Raw genomic sequence first — 21,967 nt, 5'->3', positions numbered from 1 at the left:
GGGAGGACCTTGGACTTTCCACAGGGCAGGGAACCACGACTGCTCTTTACCAGATTTTTAAGAGAAGAAATAAGAAGGATTTCAACGTGCAAATAATATTCACCGAAAAAATGAGAAATCATAGTGAAGAGAAAGTTATAGTCCAGAACAATAGTCTGATATCTATTATTTTGCAGAGCTCAGTGGAATTTACTCATCATGTGATTCATTTTGTCCTGGTGTATATCTTATCTGTGTTCCAAATGCATATTAATTTGAATGTCTGCTGTACATGTAAACTAAAGGATAGCAGATGATTAATAAATTGAATCTGGAACAATGCATCAGTATTTATTGGCTATTTACAAAGACGTGTGTGTTGTGTGTGTGGTTATGTATATGGATATATGTGTGCCTTTGTATGTATGTATGCATCTCTGGTGTATGCATGTGTTTTATGGTATATGTGTATAGTTTGTGTTTGTGAACTTGTAGGAGACTAAACCCATGACCACATCTGCAGAGGCCAGAGTAGGATAAGCGTCTTCCTCTGTTGCTGTCTCCATTGTTACATCGAGACAGAGTCTGTTACTGAACAGAAAGCTTGTTTATCCTCTGTGCTCTCTGCATGATGGTGCAAGACTCCACAGTTACCCGTAACCTTCTATGTTTCATGTCTGCAAAATCAACACCATGTGAACTCCATGGCCACATTCAGCTGCCAGATTAGAATGGAGCCTGGCCCCTTGTCGCACAGATGTATCAGTCTCTGTGTGCTGACCCTGGAGAAACATTGCCCTAACCGTTGCANCTGCGCTGGCTTTTGCCTGCTAAAGAATTGGGGTTAGAGCTTCCTGGAGCGAAGCCCCAGGCGGTCCCCTGACAATCAACGGTCAAGATAGGACCTGATGCCGTAGGCAGATCTCATATCTGGAGATAGCCTTGGGAGCGAGCCCTCCTGGCACCCTGCATGATCTTTCTCTGTATTTCTAATCTTTCCTGTTTTTAGCTGACCGCTTACCAAGAAATCAAAGTACGTCCTTGGCTCGGCCCCACCGTTCATTAAAGCAGTCCTTGAGGAAATAAAGTATGCCCCATGCCACATGAGCCTGGGAAACTTTATTAATTATGAAACAGAAATGGCTAAAGTTGATATGTTGCGAGGGAATCGTCCTAGTGAATCAGATTTAGAGAGAAAAGGAGAGTTAGAGAAAATTCCCCAGCGCACTCCTTGATTCACTTCCTTATACAGGAGCCTATGATGAGCAAGGGAATAGATGGGTTAACGTTGATGGACAAAGACTGTTATATTATACTTTCAACTTTATGGATAGGCTTGCTAGATCCCAACCCCCATGATGTCTGCCGCATAAGAAGGTACTAAAAAATATAGTTCAAACAAGTGCAGAGAACTGATTAGGCATATTTGATCACTAGATGAAATAAAGGGTTAAGAGGAGGAAGGGACACGATAGCAATAATAAGACAGAAACTTTCTGTTCATAAGATGTAACCACTTGCCTGAGGCTTACAGTCCCAAGGACAGGAATTCCCCTTCTAAGATTTACAGTCCCAAGAACAAGAATTCCCCTTTTAAGGACGCTTTGTGACTAACACCTATTCCTGATAATACACTTTTAAACATTGCTAAAATTAAACATTACTAAAAGAAGTTTTCATACTGTGCCAACTAATGATACATGACTTTCTGACTTGTTCTTTGTTTGAATACTATATAATGAAAGCATGATTTTAGTAAAATCGCAACAGATTCTCACTACCAGTGTGTCTGTCTGTCATTCCCTTGCGTCGTATCCTGGCAATCCTATCCTTCAACCCTGTTCTCCCGTGGATAGCAGTCTCACAGAGGGACGGTCCGTGGCATCTGGGCATCCGGGAAATGAATGAGCAGTCTACATCAACATTGGTTCTGTTCCATAAACTATTAACTTACTTCTGTCCTGACGACACCTGCTTTGCTACTTAACATATAGTGCCTCAGCCTAATACTGTCTATACTATCATTCTATTCAGAGTTAGCATGTTTTGTGGTGATTTGTAGGTATGTTATTGTTTTCTGAGAACTATAGCAGGTTACATAATATACATCACTTGCTGATTTCAAAGTAGAGGAGCCAACACAAAAGACCATGGCAAAAGACTTTGTATTACATCTCTCACACAAAATACATTCTACCTCCTGTTCTCAGGTTGAACAATACTGTACTAAGCTGTTTTTAGGATAAGCAACCAGCACCCAAATCATCACACAGAAACTTCATATTAGTTCTGATTTCTCGGTAGTTTATGCTCATTTCTGGCTAGCTCTTTTAACTTAAATTAATCTGTTTTTCTTTATCTACCATTTCCTCTGGCCTTTTTTTAGTTTTCTTTCCTTCTGTATATCTTACATTCACTGTTTCTTGTATCAGCTAGCTGGTGGCCAATTGGCTTCTTGTCTTGAATGTGTGTGTGCTCCTCTTCTTCTTTGCTCTCTTTCCTCTTCTTGTCTTTCATTCCTAAATCTCTCCTCCTACTTATTCTTTCTGCTGGCAAGCCTTGCCTGTCCCATTTCTGCCTTGCAATTGGTCATTCAACATTTTATTTAACCAATCAAGTGCCTCAGGCAGGCAAGGTAAAACAAATGTACCACATCTTTACATAATTAAACAAATGCAGGACAAACCAGCGTAACACATCCTAACATCATTTAAGAAATGCAGCTCAAACAATGCAACACACCTTTATACAGTTAAAATGATATTCTACACAATAAACTAAAGTAATACATCTGTATTCAATTAAAATAATATTCCACAACACCATGCTAATTGCTTTGGCCAAAAAAATTTGTGGACTGAGGAGCAGGTCACTCTTGAGAAGCTCAGTCATTGTGAGTTTGTCCATTGTTCCTTTTCTTCTGCTCTAGGATGACATGTTAGATATAAGGTTCCTTCTTCAGGATGGATGTGAGAGAACAAAATGTCACTCCCAACCTCCAGCTATAAACATGAGCAACAGATGAATCTATTCTGCTATAATCCAGTAAGATTACTGATGTGTTTGGAATTATATCTTTGTATATCAATCAAGCCAATCACCTTGGTTTATCCCAATTACGAAGTACAATGTTAGTTCCAATGCACTGGTCAATTACACACAATAAAAAAAAGTTCTTTTCTTAAATAGTGAACAATAATGATCTTTTCTTAAATAGTGAATAGGTTCTCCTAGATCCAACCTGCCATACTATGCCCTATCACCTTGAGAAACGCCCTCTTGATGTCTTTGTTTCTCAGACTGTAGACCACGGGGTTGAGCAAGGCTGTGAAGGCATTGTAAAAGAGTGCTGTCTGCTTGTCTTGCTCAGGGGAGTAGCTGGATTTGGGCTTCAAGTAGATATAAGAGGCTGGACCATAGAATAAGGAGACCATAGTCAGGTGGGATGCACAGGTAGAGAAAGCCTTGCATCGTCCCTGGGTGGACTTGATCTTGAGAATTGCCATGGAGATGCGAATGTAGGAAGCCACAATGAGGGAAATTGGAGTGAGACCCACAAAAACATTCAAGATCTGGTCCACCATCTCAATGAAGTGGGTATGCATGCACGCCAGGCTACGCACTGAAGGGCCTTCACAGAAATAGTGGTTGACTTTGTTGGGCCCACAATATGGCAGACTCATTGTGAAGAAAGTATGCAACAAAGAAAAGAGGAAACCGCAGATACAAGTACCAGCTGCCAACCATATACATATTCCCCAGTTGAGGATAACAGTATAACGAAGTGGGTGACAAATGGCCACGTATCTGTCATAAGCCATGACAACAAAAAAGGTGCCCTCAATCATACACAAAGCACTGAACACAAACATCTGGAGCCAGCAGCCAGCAAAGGAGATGGTCTGAGAGTGAGCAAGAAGATGCACCAACATCTGGGGCATGGTGGTGGTGACAGAACCCATATCCAACATGGCGAGTATGCAGAGGAAGAAGTACATGGGAGTGTGCAGATGTGAGTCCAGGCAGATCAGCAGGATGATGAGCCCATTGCCCATGACTGAGCTCAGGTAGATGAGAAGGAACACTGTAAAGAGGATGTTGTTGGTCGTGGGGTCACTGAAGAAGCCGAGTAGGATAAATTCAGAAACCCAGCTTTGGTTCTGCCCTGGAATCATCCACATGGTGAGGCTGTAAGAGAATCACATTCATCTCTGTGTCACCTGACACAGGCCAGCTGTAGAGGCAGCAAGGGGAGATACAGGCTGGTTAGTTAAGGGAGCCACCTTAGGGTTGGCAAGAGACTTGAACCTAGAGTGGCTCCCAGGAGCCCAAGGCAATGTTCCCAGTTAGTCCCTTGGGAAGCTGAGGATAGGGAACCTGAAATGACCCTATCCTATAGCTATACTGACGAATATCTTCCATATCACCATAGAACCTTCATCTGGTGATGGATGGAGATAGAGACAGAGACCCACACTGGAGCACTGGACTGAGCTCCCAAGGTCCCAATGAGGAGCGGATGGAGGGAGAACACGAGCAAGGATGTCAGGACCACGGTGGGTGCACCCACCCACTGAGACAGTGGGGCTGATCTATTGGGAGCTCACCAAGGCCAGCTGGACTGTGACTGAAAAAGCATGGGATAAAACCGGACTCTCTGATCATGGCGAACAATGAGGGCTGATGAGAAGCCAAGGACAATGGCACGGGGTTTTGATCCTACTTCATGTTCTGGCTTGGTGGGAGCCTAGCCAGTTTGGATGTTCACCTTCCTAGACATGGACGGAGGGGGGAGGACCTTGGACTTTCCACAGGGCAGGGAACCCTGACTGCTCTTTGGACTGGAGAGGGAGGGGGAGAGGAGTGGGGGGAGGGGGAGAAGGGTGGTAGGAGGGGGAGGGAAATGGGAGGCTGGGAGGAGGCGGAAACTTTTTTTTTCTTTTCCTTTTCTCAATAAAAAAATAAAATAAAAAAAGGTGAAGAACACTGACTGCTGTTGAAGGGGATCAGAAAGCTCAGAGCTGTATGATTTCAATTCCAAGGGATCTGATTCCATTCTCTGACCTCCACCGGCAAAACACACACATGGCGCACAAAGAAGTGTGCAGGCAAATATCTATACACATAAAATAAAAAAAATACTTGTTAATTAAGAAAAGAAAGGCTAACATGTGGGTTTCTGAGTACATTGTTCAGTTTCTGTGAATCTTCTCAGGCTACTGAAACTTCCAATGCCTCTGTCTCTTCATCTATCAAATAAGGCCGATGACACTCATGTCTCAGGATTATGATGAACATCTAACACATCTCACAGAACTCCTCTAAATAACACATAACACACGATAAGTCGTATGCAGTTTCACACAGTTTTCAGTTCTGGGAAGGCAGTGAGAGAACAGACGGGCTAGCTACACTAGGTGAAATGATGGGCACTGGGTTCAACTAAGAGACCCTGTCTCGGTGAAAAAGGAGAGAGCAATTGAGGAAGAATCCTATCAGTCTACAACCACACACACACACACACACACACACACACACACACACACACGAGTACATGCAAAATAGAGAATAAACGAACAGATGAAGATAGCAGAACAAATACCAGTCAGACACAGGCCCTCACACACGTCGTCCTGTGAGTAATGACAGAAGGTCATGTGTGTGCTGCACTGGAGACACTGTTGTCTTCCCGGAAAACCCTGACGAATCATGTGGGTATGTGAGGAGATAAGTTATTTCTTCTTTTTTAACCCTTACCTCCCTCTACATGCAAACAATCCATTCCAGGTGTACTGTGGAGTTGAGTGGTAAATCTATAGCAAACAAATTTGTTATTTACTTTGGTTCTTCAAGACAGGGTTTCTTAGTGTAACAGCTCCGTCTGTCTTGTAACTGACTTTATAGACCAGGTAGGCCTCAAACTCAAGAGATCTGCCAGCCTCTACTTCCCGAGTGCTGGGAATGCAGGCGGGAAGCGCCGGCATCTGACTGCAACCAAATTTTAACATCAAGCATGATAAATATATTTATCCTCTTAGAGCAAGGTAACATATCTTTAAAGGACACTTTTGCGGGGGGAGGGAAGCCCTCCATAAGCTAGAATAATGCAAAAACAAGTACTCAAAAGTTTATACAAAGGCTTAGAAAAACATAAACATAAAAACAGATGTTACAATGGAGTAGGTAATCATATTTAAAGTCACAAGGCAGCTCTCTGGGAGTTGCATGAGAACACCACAACACCAACGCCTACCCTCGTCTTCACAGTCTCACATCCCCACACGCCTACCAGCCTGGCTACAATAACAGTCATCTAATATTGACAAGAGTAATTGGATCCAATCGAAGAGTAAATTAAAATGATCCTTTTAGTGTGTGCCTGACTGTGTGTACTAACACTCAACATATTTAATGCTTTTCCCAGCAGTACAAATATCAACTATATTTCTGAAACAATATGTAAACACATAGGTGAATATAAACACATGCTCAAGGAAAGACATGTAACGGAAATTTCCCAACACTGCTCAAAAGTGTCTGATCTAGGTCACCACTCATGCTAAACAGCAAGACAATGCTTAAGGGAGGAATTAATTTTATGGAAGTTGATATATCAAAGAGACACTTAGACATCCTCAGTCTTCTCTTTCCCCGTCCCCACCCCTTCTCCTGATCAGCCTACTACTCATAACCCTCACAGCTGTCCTTTCTTTCCACCCAGGTCAGGAACCCATCATCTCTTCTGGAGTTTCTGCATCATTGTCTCTATGTGCCTATGCCCCTAAATTTTCCCTTTCAATACAGTCTTATTTATTTTAATTAAATAATTGTTTTCATATAATATTCTTCGATCATATTCTTCCGTTCCTCCAGTTTCTCCCAGATCTTCCCCACCAAACTTCAACTTCTCTTCTCTCCCACTCTCTTTCAAGAAAATCAAACAACAAAAATTAAAAAATTAATAAAAAAGAAAATCAAAACAAAAAGTACTAAAACAAAACAAAGCCCAGATGTGGAGTCAGTTTCCTGTTGGCCAGCTACTCCTGGCATGTGGCCTGCTCTGGAGGGTGACTGATATACACACGGCTATTCTATTGGAGAACTGGTTTTCCTTTTCACAGCAGGTGTCACTGCAAACTGCTTCATTGTTAGGTTCAGGAACTAATTCACTTCCCTTTCTCAGTGCTGGCCTCTTGCCTGCATCAACACGTTCTCCAAGTTACTGTTGGCAGCAAGTTTTCAAAAATTTCACATTGGTCCTATCTGGACCAATTAAGAGCTCCTGTGCCCTGTTCTTTCAGGAGGGTGCTGTGGTCATTCCTAACCTGCTTGCTCTGTGGACACTAAACCTCTGTACACAGCTGTCTCCTCCATCTCTTCTCCCTCATTCACAAATCTCCGTGAAAGCTCTCCTGGTATCCTGCATGCCCATACCTCTTTTGTATGTTAAGAAATCGCCTAGCGCCGGGCGGTGGTGGCGCACGCCTTTAATCCCAGCACTTGGGAGGCAGAGGCAGGCGGATCTCTGTGAGTTCGAGACCAGCTTGGTCTACAAGATCTAGTTCCAGGACAGGCTCCAAAACCACAGAGAAACCGTCTCGAAAAAAAAAAAAAAAAAGAAAAGAAAAGAAATCGCCTAGCTTCTTATCATCATCATGAAGGGGAACCACCACCTGCACTGTGTTGCCCACAATGGGGCCACAGCAGGACTCAGCTAGTCCAGGAAGTCTTCCTTGTTATGCTACCGCCTTCTGTCCTAACCCAAGTAAGATACATCTTGCATCCTGCATTTTGAGTAGCCATAGTTCTCCTAACTTTTGCTCAATATCACAATTCACTGAAGGAAGTATTCTTACCTGTATATTATAGGTGAACAACTAAGGCCTGGAGAGGGCAGTTGGTTCAATATTACAGGGAATGGGGGAAATGGGTGTTTGGGTGCTGTGATATCAGAGCCTGACTCTCTGTCACCTTCTCCGCTTCAGGCACACAGGCTCTGAAGTGGGAGGTAAAGAAGGCAAAGTCTTCACATTGTCCATCTAGTTGAACTTATCGATACTCAATAGAGATCAGATTCTTCCTAGAATGGAGTTGGATGGCTATCCACAGACTAGCTCTCCTGATGAGATTTTTCCTTACATCTGAATGTGGGAGGCTCTGGAATATACTAAATGTAGAAGGAGCCATGAAAAGAGGATTTGAGGTGTGATTTCTGTGGCATGGCACACCATTTAGTGATCCACAGCTTGTAATGGCTTTCCAGCCCATTGTTTACTGACTTTGCTTACAGTGACAGACCAGGACTACATCACTAAACATTAGAATTGAGTTCCAAGCCAGAAAAAGCTACACAGTGCAGCTCCAATCTGGGAAAACAGTATCTGGAAGGTTTAAGATGAAAAGTTCAAGGAAATACTCAACTATATTTGAGTGTGATGCCAAGCTAGGGTACAACAGACTCACACCCCATCCCGTATGTAAAACCAAAATAAAATCATGATTTCTCTGCCCACAAAGTTAATCACGCTGTGACTCTGTGTGTGGGAAGGCTCCTTCAAAGACATTGACCACCACTACTCTGTACTGGATATGGTTTTCTGCTTCACTTGAGATTTTGAGCTCAGGACTCTATAGTTGTGATTTTAAACACAATTTGAAACTGACAAACTCACTGTAAATATCTATTGAACTTATAAATAGAGAAAAAAGGGAAGTAAAGACATAACAGTGAGAAAAGAAGAGAAAAGAGCAGGCAATGAGAGAAGAGGTCTGGGGAGTTTGAGATGTATGCACAGAGAACCTGGAGATGGATGACTTGACTAATTATTATCCCTAGACCCACAGCTGCCTGAACACCACCCACAGGCCAAACACCAGTGACCATCTTACCATTTGTAGATCCGAGGACTGTGTCACTGAGTGGCTCTTATGAGGAAGTCCCATAAAGCCAATTACTTCAGAGAGTTGGGATACCAGGAAGCTCAACTGTCTGGAAAAATTCCAAGGTGCTACGGAGTATGAGGGACTAAATCTCTCACTTCCTCTGCAAGTAGGCCAGATCTGGCTCTTGAAAATTTACTCATAATATCCTGCTTAACAAAGGCAAACTCAGTCATCTTCACTTCTTCCCAGTGGGATCAGATGCTGAGGTTTTATGACCCTGCCTCCTCTCCGAGTCTCCCCAGTAGAACAGGAAAAGAGCCATTTCTATTCCCAGTAGGGATGTAAAGATAATTCCTGGAGGCTGTCAACAAAAAGCACTAAACTGAGACCCTTGGGGGCAGAGCATGAAGAAGCAACGGACTGGAGAAGGAGTGGTGACCTGTTTCCTTTTCTAGACTAACTGGAGAATAAGATCAATTTAGAGAAGAAGAGCTAGAACATGGTTACCTGAAACACAGGTCAAGGACTTACATTCTCCTTCTGATTCCTCTTTTACTGTCCAAACCTGAGCCCTGACAGCCAATGAGGCCATGTTTGAGTCACAGTCCTCTTCCTTCCTCAACTACCTTGGTGCTATCAAAGTCCATGACAGTGGAATGAGAAAAGTCTCTGAGAGTCTTATCTCTTGGACGCAAATAAGAATTCGGGTCCAAATATATCAAGCTCTGAGCATGTTCCCTTGAACTTGCTGTTATTCTGCTTCAGCTGCATCTTCTGTTGAATTCCAATAGTCACCTCTTCCCTTCTTGACTGATTAGAAAGTAAATGTGATGATGTCAGCCCCTACAATGAGTACTGGTCAGTGTTCTCTGACCTTGTATTTTTATTTCTGCCTTCTGTCTATGTCTAGGTTTCCTAAGGATTCAGAAGGAGAAAACTGGATGATAAAGTCTTCCTGGCTAGACTGATGGATCGTTAAGAGGTTAGAATTTCTGTGAGCTGCTCCTTAATGCATTAAGAAAATGAAGGCAATGAAATCTCTGAACTCTGCACATCCTGATAAGCAACTCCATTTTCCTGTGCTCTGTGCTCCATCATTTATGTGGTGTGGTGTCTTTGCTGGTTAAACACTGTATAATGGCATGTAATCTCAACTGCTGTCCAGTGGCATGTGCACAGATAAATGAGTAGTGACACAGAAGACACAAGCAATGTGACAACTTGTGAATAGTAGAACCAACTCCAGGACTTGGCCACTTGCGTCTTGGGTGAGGCTGAATCTGCCATGCCTCTCATATGCTTAATGTGAGGGTTCAAGCTAATGGCTTTACCTCTGCTCTAACCAAAATGCTTCTGCCACTCAGAGATGGGCCTACTCCACAGGGGTCATGGCATCACCCCAGAGGTCAGCATGAAGAAAAGTCACACTCTAGAGAAGGACCCAAAGGCCTAAAGAAGATAGTGAGCTTGGAGAAAGGAGAAGGCAGCAGATCCACAGCTCTCACAAGCAGGGACTCCTTAATTGATCCCCAGATGACAATGCCTCATTAATGGACCATGTGAGAATGGGCTCATTTGGTGAGATGAGTATTTCAAAAGTTTTCTGATTTTGTATCTGGAGAAGGAAGTGAAGATGACCATGATAAACAGCGAGAGGATGAATAGGGAAATGGATAGACAGGTGTCTGCACAGAATGCCATTCCATCCACTTATTTCTTCACACCCTTTCCTCTTGAGGACACCTTTGATGGGGATCCACGTGAGACAGAAACATCTTAACACTCTTATCCATCTCTAAGAAGGCTACCCACAGATCTGTCCACACTCATTCTATCCGATTTTGCTATTATAGTCCATGGATGCTAATGACCCTGGAAGCTGCCATGGGCCACAATGCACTCATCATCATAGACTCTTTCCTGGAAGACATTTCTCCTTCTAAACCAAATGTCATGGATGGTGTTCTGCCTCCTGGAAGGGTTTCTTCTCATCACTGGTTTCAGACACATCCTGAAACAGGAAAAAGTGTTCTGATAGCTACTATCATGTCAGGCACACATGTCACACAGAACCATGTGTAAAATCAGCATGTATTTTCTCCTCTTTCTAAATCATCCCTAGGGAACTACCCCTGGGGACCAGAGGCTCAGACTTCTGAAGGGATGCATCTGGAGTAGACCATTTGGACCACTTCCTCATGTAACCTACTTGTGTCTTCATGAACTGCTAGAGATATCTGTGTGTGCCAACCGACAATTGCCGATGCTAGTTTTATGACCCAGTACTTTGGCACCCAGTTCATTTTGGGCACTGATAAGGACACAAAAGCATTTTTATCCTTCAAAATAAAATTATATATATATATATACATACAGGGTATATATCTATGTACATATATGCATAGTATATATGCACACATATTTTCATAGTCTATTAATGTGCACATATAGTATATATATACATGTGTATATGTACATGTATATGTCCACATATATATTCTATTACACATAGAATATATATTCATTTAAATATATACGGGCACTGAGTTCACATGGTAATTTGAAGACATGTGGCTCATATATCAAAAATGTATAATAATAACATGTCAGTACATCGTAAGCAGATGCACAGACTCAGTGTACTTCTGTCATATTTGTAGCAGCCATTCTTTGAACTTGCCAAATGGATCCTAAAGTTCTATGGGAAGTGCAAGGGACTTAGAAGGAGCTTGTGTTATTTTGAATAAGAATGAACCCATAGTCCAAATGAGGAACAGAAGGAGGGAGAACATGAGCAAGGAAGTCAAGACTGCGAGGGGGAACCCACCCACTGAGACGGTGGGGCTGATCTAATTGGAGCTCACCAAGGGCAGCTGGACTGGGACTGAAAATGCATGGGATAAAACCGGACTCTCTGAACATGGTGGACAATGAGGGCTGCTGAGAAGCTAAGGACAATGACACTGAGTTTTGACCCTACTGCATGTACTGGCTTTGTGGGAGCCTAGCCGGTTTGGATACTCACCTTCCTAGACCTGGATGGAGGGGGGAGGACCTTGGACTGCCCACAGGGCAGGGAACCCTGACTGCTCTTTGGGCTGGAGAGGAAGGGGGAGGGGAGTGGGGTGTGGGGAGTGGAGCAAGGGGGAGGGAAAAGGGAGGCAGGGAGGAGGCAGAAATTTTTAATAAAAAAAATTTTAATAAAAAAAATTAATCTCTTTCACAGTTGACAATAGTTAACCACTTTAATAAACCACAGAATTTGTCCAAGAGGTCTTGTTTATCTTAATCTCCACAGATAATGGACACATGTTTGAAGCAAACAGAATAAAGTATGGAATACAAGTAAAAAAAAAAAATAATAAACCCATAGGCTTACATACTTGAATGCTTAGTCACCAGGGGGTGGAACTCTTTGGAAGGACTAGAAGGATTAGGAGGTGTGGCCTTGTTGGAGGAAGAGTGTCACTGGGGGTGGTCTTTGAAGTTTCCAAAGTCCATGCCAAGTCCAGTATCTCTCGGCCTGTGCATCAGGATGTAGCTCTCAACTAATGTTCCTTTGCCATGAATTGTGCCAAGAAATGATTCAAATAATACAGTTTCTATGTGTGATTATTTCAGGTCTGGGCAGCTGGGACAAACAAGCAGCCTTCCTTCCAACAGCTGTCTGCTCTCTGTGGTGTCATACTATCCACAGTTAACATGATTTGTGGTGGTTTATAGGTATGTTGTTGTTTTCTAGGAACTATACCAGGTTACATAATACACATTATTTTGAATGCCTTTGAAGAAGAGGAACCACCATATCAGACCATACCACAGAAACTATATTATTTCTTTCTAGACAAAACCTTTCTATCTCCTGTTTTCAAGCTAGACCATACCATATGAGGCTTTTCTTTTGGGCTAGCAACCAGCTCCTGCCAACCTTGCCTGCCAACTTGTCTATCCCTGTCCTGCCTTACCTTTCAACTTTCAACTGGCCATTCAACTTTTTATTAGACCAATCAGGTGCCTTGGGCAAGCAAGGTAAAACAAATGCACCACATCTTTACATAATTAAACAAATGCAGGACAAACAAGTGTAACACATCCTTATATCATTTAACAAATGCAGCATAAACAAATGTAACACACCTTTACACAGGTAAAATAATATTCTACAGCATAAACAACTGTAATACATCTGTACCCTGTTAAAATAATACTTCACAGCATTTTCTCCTTTTGTTAAAATAAAAAGAAAGGTTTTGACTTTAACATAGTAAGTATGAACAGTTGTCAAATAAGAATTACATAAAGTATCCAGTCCTTTTATATTTGGAAATTCAGAGAAAGTACTCCACTATTAATCCTATCTTGGTGAGTCAAAAGGTTTGTACCTAATTGACCTTCTGTCATAACTAAGGAAAGCTGCATCTCTAAATGTCTAGTCCTCAACTCCATCAAAGGTCCTACAATGATATAATATTACCTGAGGTAACAAGAAGTGCAGTGCAAAGCACTTCAAAAGTGACATCAATATCAGGCTGCTTGGATAGTCACTCCAGATTCCTCTGCAAAACTGGGATAACCATATTCAGCCCACAGGCTTAGAATATCTGACAGAATCTGCTATGAAGCAAGAATTTTGAAGGATTGTCCTACCTAGCATTAGTAAAGCTCAGTTGTCATTTTCCTATGTACTCTGCAGGGTGTCTGGCAGACTTTTATATAAAGCAGAAATTTTGAAGCATTGTTCTTCCCCCCCCCCATTGTTTTTGCAAAGTCTGACAGTCTTTTTCCCATGTATCCTGCTTATCCAGTTTATACAGTGTGGGCGCCTGGTCTCCCTTATTCCTGGGGTGCATTGGCGGGGACAGTTTGTTATCAGTTAACTAAGCTTCCTGTGTGTTTCCGTGCTATCCCTGCCCCACCTGGTGATTTAGCTGCAGGCAATCTTCTCCATTGTTAATATGGTAATTTCCCACCTTCCTGGGCGGAGAGATCTTTGTGCTGCAGTTAGGTAGAAAAGGGCTTCCCCAAGTCTGAATAAACGGCATTCGCTTGATCTCCTATCGAATGACCCTGGTCTCTGTCTCTTGTGTTCAATCTCCAGGCCCTTGCCCGGACTCGCATTCGGTACAGCTGCGCGCGAACTGTACCGAGGGTGTAACACCAAAACCGGGTGTTACAATTGGAGGCCCCAGCGAGATGATCATCTTCGGCAACTAGACCCATCTGCGAGATCGGGAAGTAGGGAATCCCTGAGAGGTCGCCCTCGGGAAGACTGGCCAGCAAGGTAAGAAATTGTGTGGCGAGGGTGAATTGGTTATGGGTGCAAGTTATTCTGTTCCTGTGTTGGAGGGCCGGTTAACAGGCCAGTTGTTAGGTCTTTTGGAAAATAGAGGCACCGGTATTAAAGTTGAGACAGCAGTAGAGACCATTAAGACAGTTTTAAAGTTTAGTCCCTGGTTCCTACATGCAGGAGGTTTTAATATTACTGATTGGGATCAGGTAAAGGCTGATCTTCAAGATGCTCTGAAAGAGCGAGGGCCACATGAAGTCCCCATGGCGATATTTTCACTATGGCGCTTGGTCAGAGATGCTCTTCTTAGTGATGATGTTAGAGTCAAAGAGCAATTGGAATGTTTAAACAAAACCCTTGAGGAGATTCAGGAAGTAGAAACTGTAAGTTCTATTAAGAGTTTTGAGGAACAGGAAGTTTTAGGAACAGGTAGTATTAGTAAGAATATAGAAGAAGAAGAAGAAATTTTAGAAAAGGAGATCGCACTGATAAAAAAGAAGTTAGAGAAAGAGGAAAGGAAGGAAGCGAACGGAGATGTCTCCATGAGACCTCCTCCGCAAAATCCTGGTACTACTGCTTCTGCCCCTATAGACTTAGAGGCAGAAATCCGAGAGATCCGGGAGAGGTTAAATAAGCTAAGTAGAGAGAAGCAAATTGAGAAACAGATTTATCCTGTTGTGGAAAAAATTGATCAGCAGGGACAGAGAGCCAGGCAGCATAACCCCCTGGCCTTTAAGGACATTAAGCAATTAAAAGAAGCAGTTGTGGATTATGGAGCTCACGCTCCTTTCACTGTAGCTTTGTTGGAATCCTTTGCAGAACTCAACCTTATACCCAATGATTGGATGCAGCTTTGCAGGGCTTGTCTTTCAGGGGGAGATTATTTGTTATGGAGAGGTGAGATGCAGGAGAATTGCAAAAAGACTGCAGTCAAAAATGCTGAAGCAGGCTTCCCCCAGAATAATCTTGACAAGCTAACTGGTGAAGGACAATATGCTGGCTTAGAAGCACAGATTGCTTATGATCCTGCGATTTATGCTCAGATAGCTGCAGCAGCCGTTAAAGCTTGGAAAACTTTACCTAACAAAGGATCACGAGAACAGCTTTCTAAGATCCTTCAAGGATCTTCAGAACCTTATTCTGAATTCATTGACCGCCTTCTACAGGTGGGAAGTCGCATTTTTGGGGATGTGGATTCAGCCATGCCAGTCGTTAAGCATCTGGCCTTTGAAAATGCAAATAAGTTCTGCCAGGAAGTTTTACGCCCCCATAGAGATGGAGATTTGAATGACTTTATCAGATTATGCAGAGACATTGATGGCACTCACGTAATGGGCCAGGTAATTGTTTCTGCCCTCAAGGAAGGCCAAGGTGGAGCCAGACCTAGAAATTGTTTTCAATGTGGAAGGTCAGGGCATTTCAAAAGAAACTGCCCTGCTGGCAAAGGAGCAGTCAATCAGCCTAGAGGAAATCCAGGTGTTTGCCCTAAATGTCAAAAGGGAGCACATTGGGCCAACGACTGTCACTCTAAGTCGGACAGTCAAGGATATCTCATCCCCAGGTCAAAAAACGGGGGGAGGGGCCTGCCCCGGGCCCCCAAAACTCAAGTGTACGGGGCCATGAGCGGAGCAGCGGCTCCCATCAGATTCATTCCTCAGAGAAATGCCTCACTGTCAACGACCTTGTACGAGGCACCTCAGGAAGTGCAGGACTAGATCTCTGTACCTCCGCCCGAGCAGTATTAACCCCACAAATGGGTGTGCAGGCCTTGGGGACTGGAGTATTTGGACCTATCCCGGAGGGTTCAGTAGGTATAATTTTGGGTAGAAGTAGTTCTGCGCTCAAAGGAATCAAAATTTTGCCAGGAATTATAGACTGTGATTATACTGGAGAAATTAAAATTATGATTGAAGCTGGTATGGGAGTCCTTGTCATCCCTCAAGGAGCGAGAATAGCTCAATTAGTGCTTTTACCCATGTTTCGCTCTACTAATCCTTTCTTTAAACCAGAGCGAGGGGACAAGGGATTTGGCTCCACAGGCTCCCCTGGAGCTTTTTGGGTTTCTAGCCTAGAGAATCGCCCCACACTTACTTTAACAATCAATGGGAAAAGGTTTCAAGGCCTTCCTGATACAGGGGCTGATTCTTCAGTGATTGCTAAAAAGCACTGGCCTACAGCATGGCCTCTACAACTAGCCTCTACGACCTTGCAGGGAGTAGGTTCGGCCAGTTCTCCAGAATGCAGTACTCAATATTTAAATTGGGAGGACGAAGAAGGCCATAAGGGCATTTTTAAACCATTTGTCCTGGAACACCTTCCTCTTAATTTGTGGGGAAGAGATGTTTTGCAAGCCATGGGAGCGGTTCTGACCACTGAACCTGTGCAGCGTATGCTATCAAAGCAGGGCTTTATCCCTGGTCAGGGTTTAGGCAAAAATCTGCAGGGAGATGTACAGATTTTAGCAGACAAGAAAATGATACAACAGTCTCCTGGACAGCGTGCAGGGTTAGGAAATTTTTCCTAGGGGCCATTGCGGAGCAGCCAGAAAGTATTCCTATAAAATGGAAAACTGAAAAACCTGTTTGGATAGACCAATGGCCCCTGAGTAAAGAGAAATTACAGGCTGCTCGTACTCTAGTTCAGGAACAGCTAGAAGCAGGGCACATAGTGCCATCCACTTCTCCCTGGAATACCCCTATCTTTGTTATTAAGAAAAAGTCTGGTAAATGGAGGTTGCTACAAGATCTTAGAGCAGTAAATGATTGCATGGAAATTATGGGGACAACTCAACCTGGGTTGCCTCAGCCTGTGGGTATTCCTGCAGGATACCATCTTTTAGTTATTGACCTGAAGGATTGTTTTTTCACCATTCCCTTGCATCCAAAAGACTCTGATAAATTTGCTTTCAGTGTACCGTCTGTAAATTTCAAAGAGCCGTACAAGCGCTACCAATGGGTGACATTGCCCCAGGGTATGGCCAATAGTTCTGTAATTTGCCAAATGTTTGTGGCACGGGTTATCGCCCCAATAAGGCATAAATATTCTCAACTGTATATAAGTCATTATTTAGATGACATCCTATTAGCTGGACAGGACCCAGAAATTGTCCTAGAGGCTTATGCTGACTTGCAAGAATGCCTAGCACATGCTGGGTTAGTTATTGCTTCTGAAAAAGTACAACAACAGTTTCCATATCAATACTTAGGGCATCAGCTGTTGCAGACATGAGTAAATAAAACAAAAAAGGGGGAATATGGTTCCACCCCCCGAGAGCATTTACATTTAAAATTTTTTGACTGTTGATGCTCAATCTCATACCGCCGCTGACAGGCATTGGCGGCCAGATTCTTCCGGGATGCCTCATGTAAAATGGAAGAATCTATCAGATGGCACCTGGTATGGTCCAGATCCCGTACTGGTGTGGGGAAGAGGGGCTGTTTGTGTTTTCCCGCAGGATGCTGACAATCCAATATGGGTACCTGAGCGGCTGGTGCGTGCTGTGGATTTTCCTGTCCAGAAGCCTGAAGACAGGACAGAGCCAAGAGATCAAGGAGATTCTGGCTTGTCAACTGAAGAGTTGCGGGTTTCCTGAGGAGCTGGCTGCGGTGGTCCGAATGCCAAGGATTGTTCCTCTACCCATCTACCCTTCCCATGATACTGGCAGCCATTGCTGTTGCTGCCACAGCAGCTAATGCTGCTGGATTTTCTTTAGTCAGTCAGTTGCTTCCTGCTAGCACAAGGATACCTTCTCAGGGCAGGTTGCAAATGCCATAGCTAAATTTGAGCTAAATTTACATATGAATATTGCAGTTAATTTTGTTCTTGGTTGTGGTTAAAGACCACTGCTAGATATTACAGTTATAAGCTTATTGTTGTTATTCACGGACCCTGAGGTGTGCAATTTACAAATTGGCTCTTAAAATTGTTTTAGCTAGCTATACCAGGGTTCCTTTCACCAGCGCTGAGACCTTACTTGAAGGGCTCCAATTTTGGGCAGTATTAATAAGTATTGAGCAAACACAGTCACCTTATGGGATGCTTATGTATGTGCTGGAGCATCATCTTCATAGTTATGATGCCAGAGCCAAAGGCAAGCTCAGGTCTATGTTGCCACATGGCAAGTCCTCTTAGCTATTGCCCCAGAGAATCTTTCAGCACAAATCTGGCTGAACTCGGTGTTGGATGACTAGTGAGCCAAAGACGGGAAAGGCTTTTGGGGGGCTGCCTCAACCTAAGACAGGAAATGTGTTTTGACCTGGATGCTTTCCAATGACGGGTAAGGGGTATTGCCTGACGTCCAAGGCCACCCAAGACAGGCCTAGTCATAATTTATATTAAGGGGGGACCTGTGGGCCCCTGGTCTCCCTTATTCCTGGGGTGCATTGGCGGGGACAGTTTGTTATCAGTTAACTAAGCTTCCTGTGTGTTTCCGTGCTATCCCTGCCCCACCTGGTGATTTAGCTGCAGGCAATCTTCTCCATTGTTAATATGGTAATTTCCCACCTTCCTGGGCGGAGAGATCTTTGTGCTGCAGTTAGGTAGAAAAGGGCTTCCCCAAGTCTGAATAAACGGCATTCGCTTGATCTCCTATCGAATGACCCTGGTCTCTGTCTCTTGTGTTCAATCTCCAGGCCCTTGCCCGGACTCGCATTCGGTACAGCTGCGCGCGAACTGTACCGAGGGTGTAACACCAAAACCGGGTGTTACAATACAGCATACTGTCAGCAGTCAAGACAAGAGCAAGTTTCTATGTCCAGTGGCTAACTTTGCCACAATGAAAGCAAATACCATATGGAGTTTCTTCAATGCCCATCTTCTTCTCTGATATAAATTGGTATTACCAGGAGCAGATGTGTCTCACTTTCATGAAAAGTCCTATGTTAACAAAACATTTTAAATGCCATATTTTCTAAGTCATTGAAGTGTTTGAAGACCATCTATCTATCTATCATCTAAAACAAATCTCTGTATGATTTGAAAACAGACCTAATATAACTACACATGTGATTATTATAGATGACTAACTACTAATCTGCATTTCTTAGTCACATATTATGTATTTAAATGGGCTGCACTGTTACAATACCACAAAGAGGAGTAGAAACATACATAAAGTATACATACAAAAATAACTTTAAATTGGTATCAATATGCTAAAAATCTATACCAATGTAATATATTTTCAGTTAATAGCTGTCCTTTTATCCTATAATCTTATATACCCCTCTGAATGATGACACACATCTGAAACTCATTAAATAACAAAAAAGACCCACTCCATCTCTTAGAAATGTGGGCATTGTGTTCTTAGGACTGTTTTCTGTTGTTTTGCCTTGATGATTTTTACTTTTCTTTTCTTTTACATATCTTAGTTTCACTGCTTCTCTTCTCTGTCAGATGCCTGTCTTCTGGCCCCTGGTGTATCCCTCTCTTTCTCTTTGTTCTCTCCTCTCATTCTCAGATTTCTCCTCTCACTAATCCTCTTGCCTGTCAGTCTTCCCTATCCCTCTCCTACTGAACTTTTGGCCATTCAGCTTTTTATTAGCTCAATCAGGAGCCTTAGGCAGGCAAGGGGAAACAAATGCAACACATCTGTACATAATTAAATGAATGCAGCACAAATCCTTACATCTTAAACAAATGTAGCGTAAACAAATGTAACACATTTTTACCAAATTAAAATAATATTCCATAATACCATGATGATGGCTTTGACCAAGAAATGTGTGTACAGAGAGGCAAGTCACTTTTGAGACGTTGAGTCATTTTGAAATTGTTTACTGCTCCTTTTCCTCTGTTCTAGGACTACATGTTGGATATAAGGTTTCTCCTTCAGGATGGATGTGAGATGAGATAAGGTTATTTCTGACCTACACCTACAAAGATGAACCAGAGATGAATTTTTGCAGCTATGACCCAGTAATATTTCTGATATGTTTTGTATTTTACCTTAGAGTAACCTGTCAATCAGGACAGCCACCTTGGTTTCAAAGTGGTTTATTCCAATTACCAAATACAATGTTGGTTCAAATGCACTGGTCAGTTATATACAATAAAGAAACTGTCCTGTTCTTAAATAGTGAATGATCCACTCCAGGTTCTCCTAGATCCTGGTTCAGCAGTCCACCTTACTATGCCCAATCACCTTCAGAAATGCCCTCTTGATGTCTTTGTTCCTCAAACTGTAAACCACAGGGTTGAGCAAGACTGTGAAGGCATTGTAAAATAGTGAGATCTGCTTGTCTAGCTCAGGGGAGTAGCTGGAATTGGTCCTCATGTAGATATAAGACGATGGACCATAGAAGAATGAGACCACAGTCAGGTGGGAGGCACAGGTAGAGAAAGCCTTGCATCGTCCCTGGGTGGACTTGATCTTGAGAATTGCCTTGGCAATATGAACGTAGGAAGCCACAATGAGGGAAATTGGAATAAAACCCATAACAACAATCAAGATCTGGTCCACCATCTCAATGATGTGAGTATCCATGCAAGCTAGGCTACGCACTGCAGGGCCTTCACAGAAGTAGTGGTTGACTTTGTTGGGCCCACAATATGGAAGATGCATAATGAAGAAAGTATGCAATGAAGAAGACAGGAAACCAAAGACACAAGACCCAGCTGTCAACCATATGCACACTCCCCAGTTGAGGATGACAGTATAGCGTAGTGGGTGACAAATGGCCACATATCTATCATAAGCCATGACAACAAAAAAGGTTCCCTCTGTTATACCCAGAGCACTAAACACATACATCTGCATCCAGCAGCAAGCAAAGGAAATGGTCTGAGAGTGAGCAAGAAGATGCACCAACATCTGGGGCATGGTGGTGCTGACATAGCTCATATCCAACATGGCGAGTATACAGAGGAAGAAGTACATGGGAGTGTGCAGATGTGAGTCCAGGCAGATCAGCAGGATGATGAGTCCATTGCCCATGACTGAGCTCAGGTAGATGAGAAGGAACACACTGAAGAGGATGCTGTTGGTCGTGGGGTCACTGGAGAAGCCCAGCAGGATAAACTCAGAAACCCAGCTTTGGTTCTGCTCTGGACCCAACCACATGGTGGGGCTTATAAGAGAATCACATTCATCTATGTGTCACCTGACACAGGCCAGCTGTAGAGGCAGCAAGGGGAGATAAATGCTGGTGAGATGACTCAAAGGTTAAGAGCACTGACTGCTATTGGTCCTTTTGAAGGGGACCAGATACCTCAGGGCTGTGTGACTCCAGTTCCAGGGGATCTGATTCTATCCTCTCTCACATACAGGTAAGACGCACACATGGTACAGAAATGTGTATGTAGGCACAAACCTATACACATTAAATAAAAATACTTTTTATTTAAGGAAAGAAATAGTGGGGTGTGGGTTCTGAGCACACTGCTCAGTTTCTGTGCACACTTTTCAATGTACTGAACCTCCTAAGGCCTCAGTCTCTTCATCAAATGGGGTTGATGACACTCATGCCTCAGGACTATGATAAATATCTAAAGAATCTCACAGAACACCTAGAAACAACATGGAACACATGATATGTCCTATGCAGTCTCACACTCTCGTTTCAGGTCTGGGAAATCAAAGACAGGAGTTCTCTGGAATAAGGCTAGGAATACTAGATGAAATAATGGGCACCTGGTCAGCTGTGAGACCCTGCCTCAATGAGCAATTGAGGAAAGATTCCACCAGTTTCTAAACACACACACACACACACACACACGCATGCACACCTCAGACATATGCAATAAAGAGAGTGCTGGCCCTTTGTCTGCATCTACACGTTCTCTTTGGGACTGTTGCTGCAATTTTTTAAAAATTTC

At 43.1% G+C, this 21,967-nt stretch overlaps 2 protein-coding genes across 2 annotated transcripts; both read right to left on the bottom strand.

Annotated features, from left to right (window-relative positions):
• Positions 1–3,209: 3,209 nt before the first annotated feature.
• On the bottom strand, positions 3,210–4,160 carry LOC126513084 (olfactory receptor 2A12-like). The gene has a single exon (XM_050161240.1). It carries the CDS (start codon positions 4,158–4,160, stop codon positions 3,210–3,212), a length of 951 nt encoding a protein of 316 aa, XP_050017197.1.
• A 16,104-nt stretch (positions 4,161–20,264) lies between these two features.
• Positions 20,265–21,255, bottom strand: LOC126513083 (olfactory receptor 2A12-like). The gene has a single exon (XM_050161239.1). The coding sequence runs from the start codon at positions 21,210–21,212 to the stop codon at positions 20,265–20,267; it is 948 nt and encodes a 315-aa protein (XP_050017196.1). The 5' UTR covers positions 21,213–21,255.
• Positions 21,256–21,967: the final 712 nt, after the last annotated feature.

Source organism: Alexandromys fortis, unplaced genomic scaffold, assembly GCF_014885135.2.
Source record: "Alexandromys fortis isolate MF-2015 unplaced genomic scaffold, M_Fortis_MF-2015_v1.1 scaffold_122, whole genome shotgun sequence".
Lineage (NCBI taxonomy): Eukaryota > Metazoa > Chordata > Mammalia > Rodentia > Cricetidae > Alexandromys > Alexandromys fortis.
The sequence above is the reverse complement of the archived record's forward strand: the minus strand, read 5'-3'. Positions and strand labels throughout refer to the sequence as shown.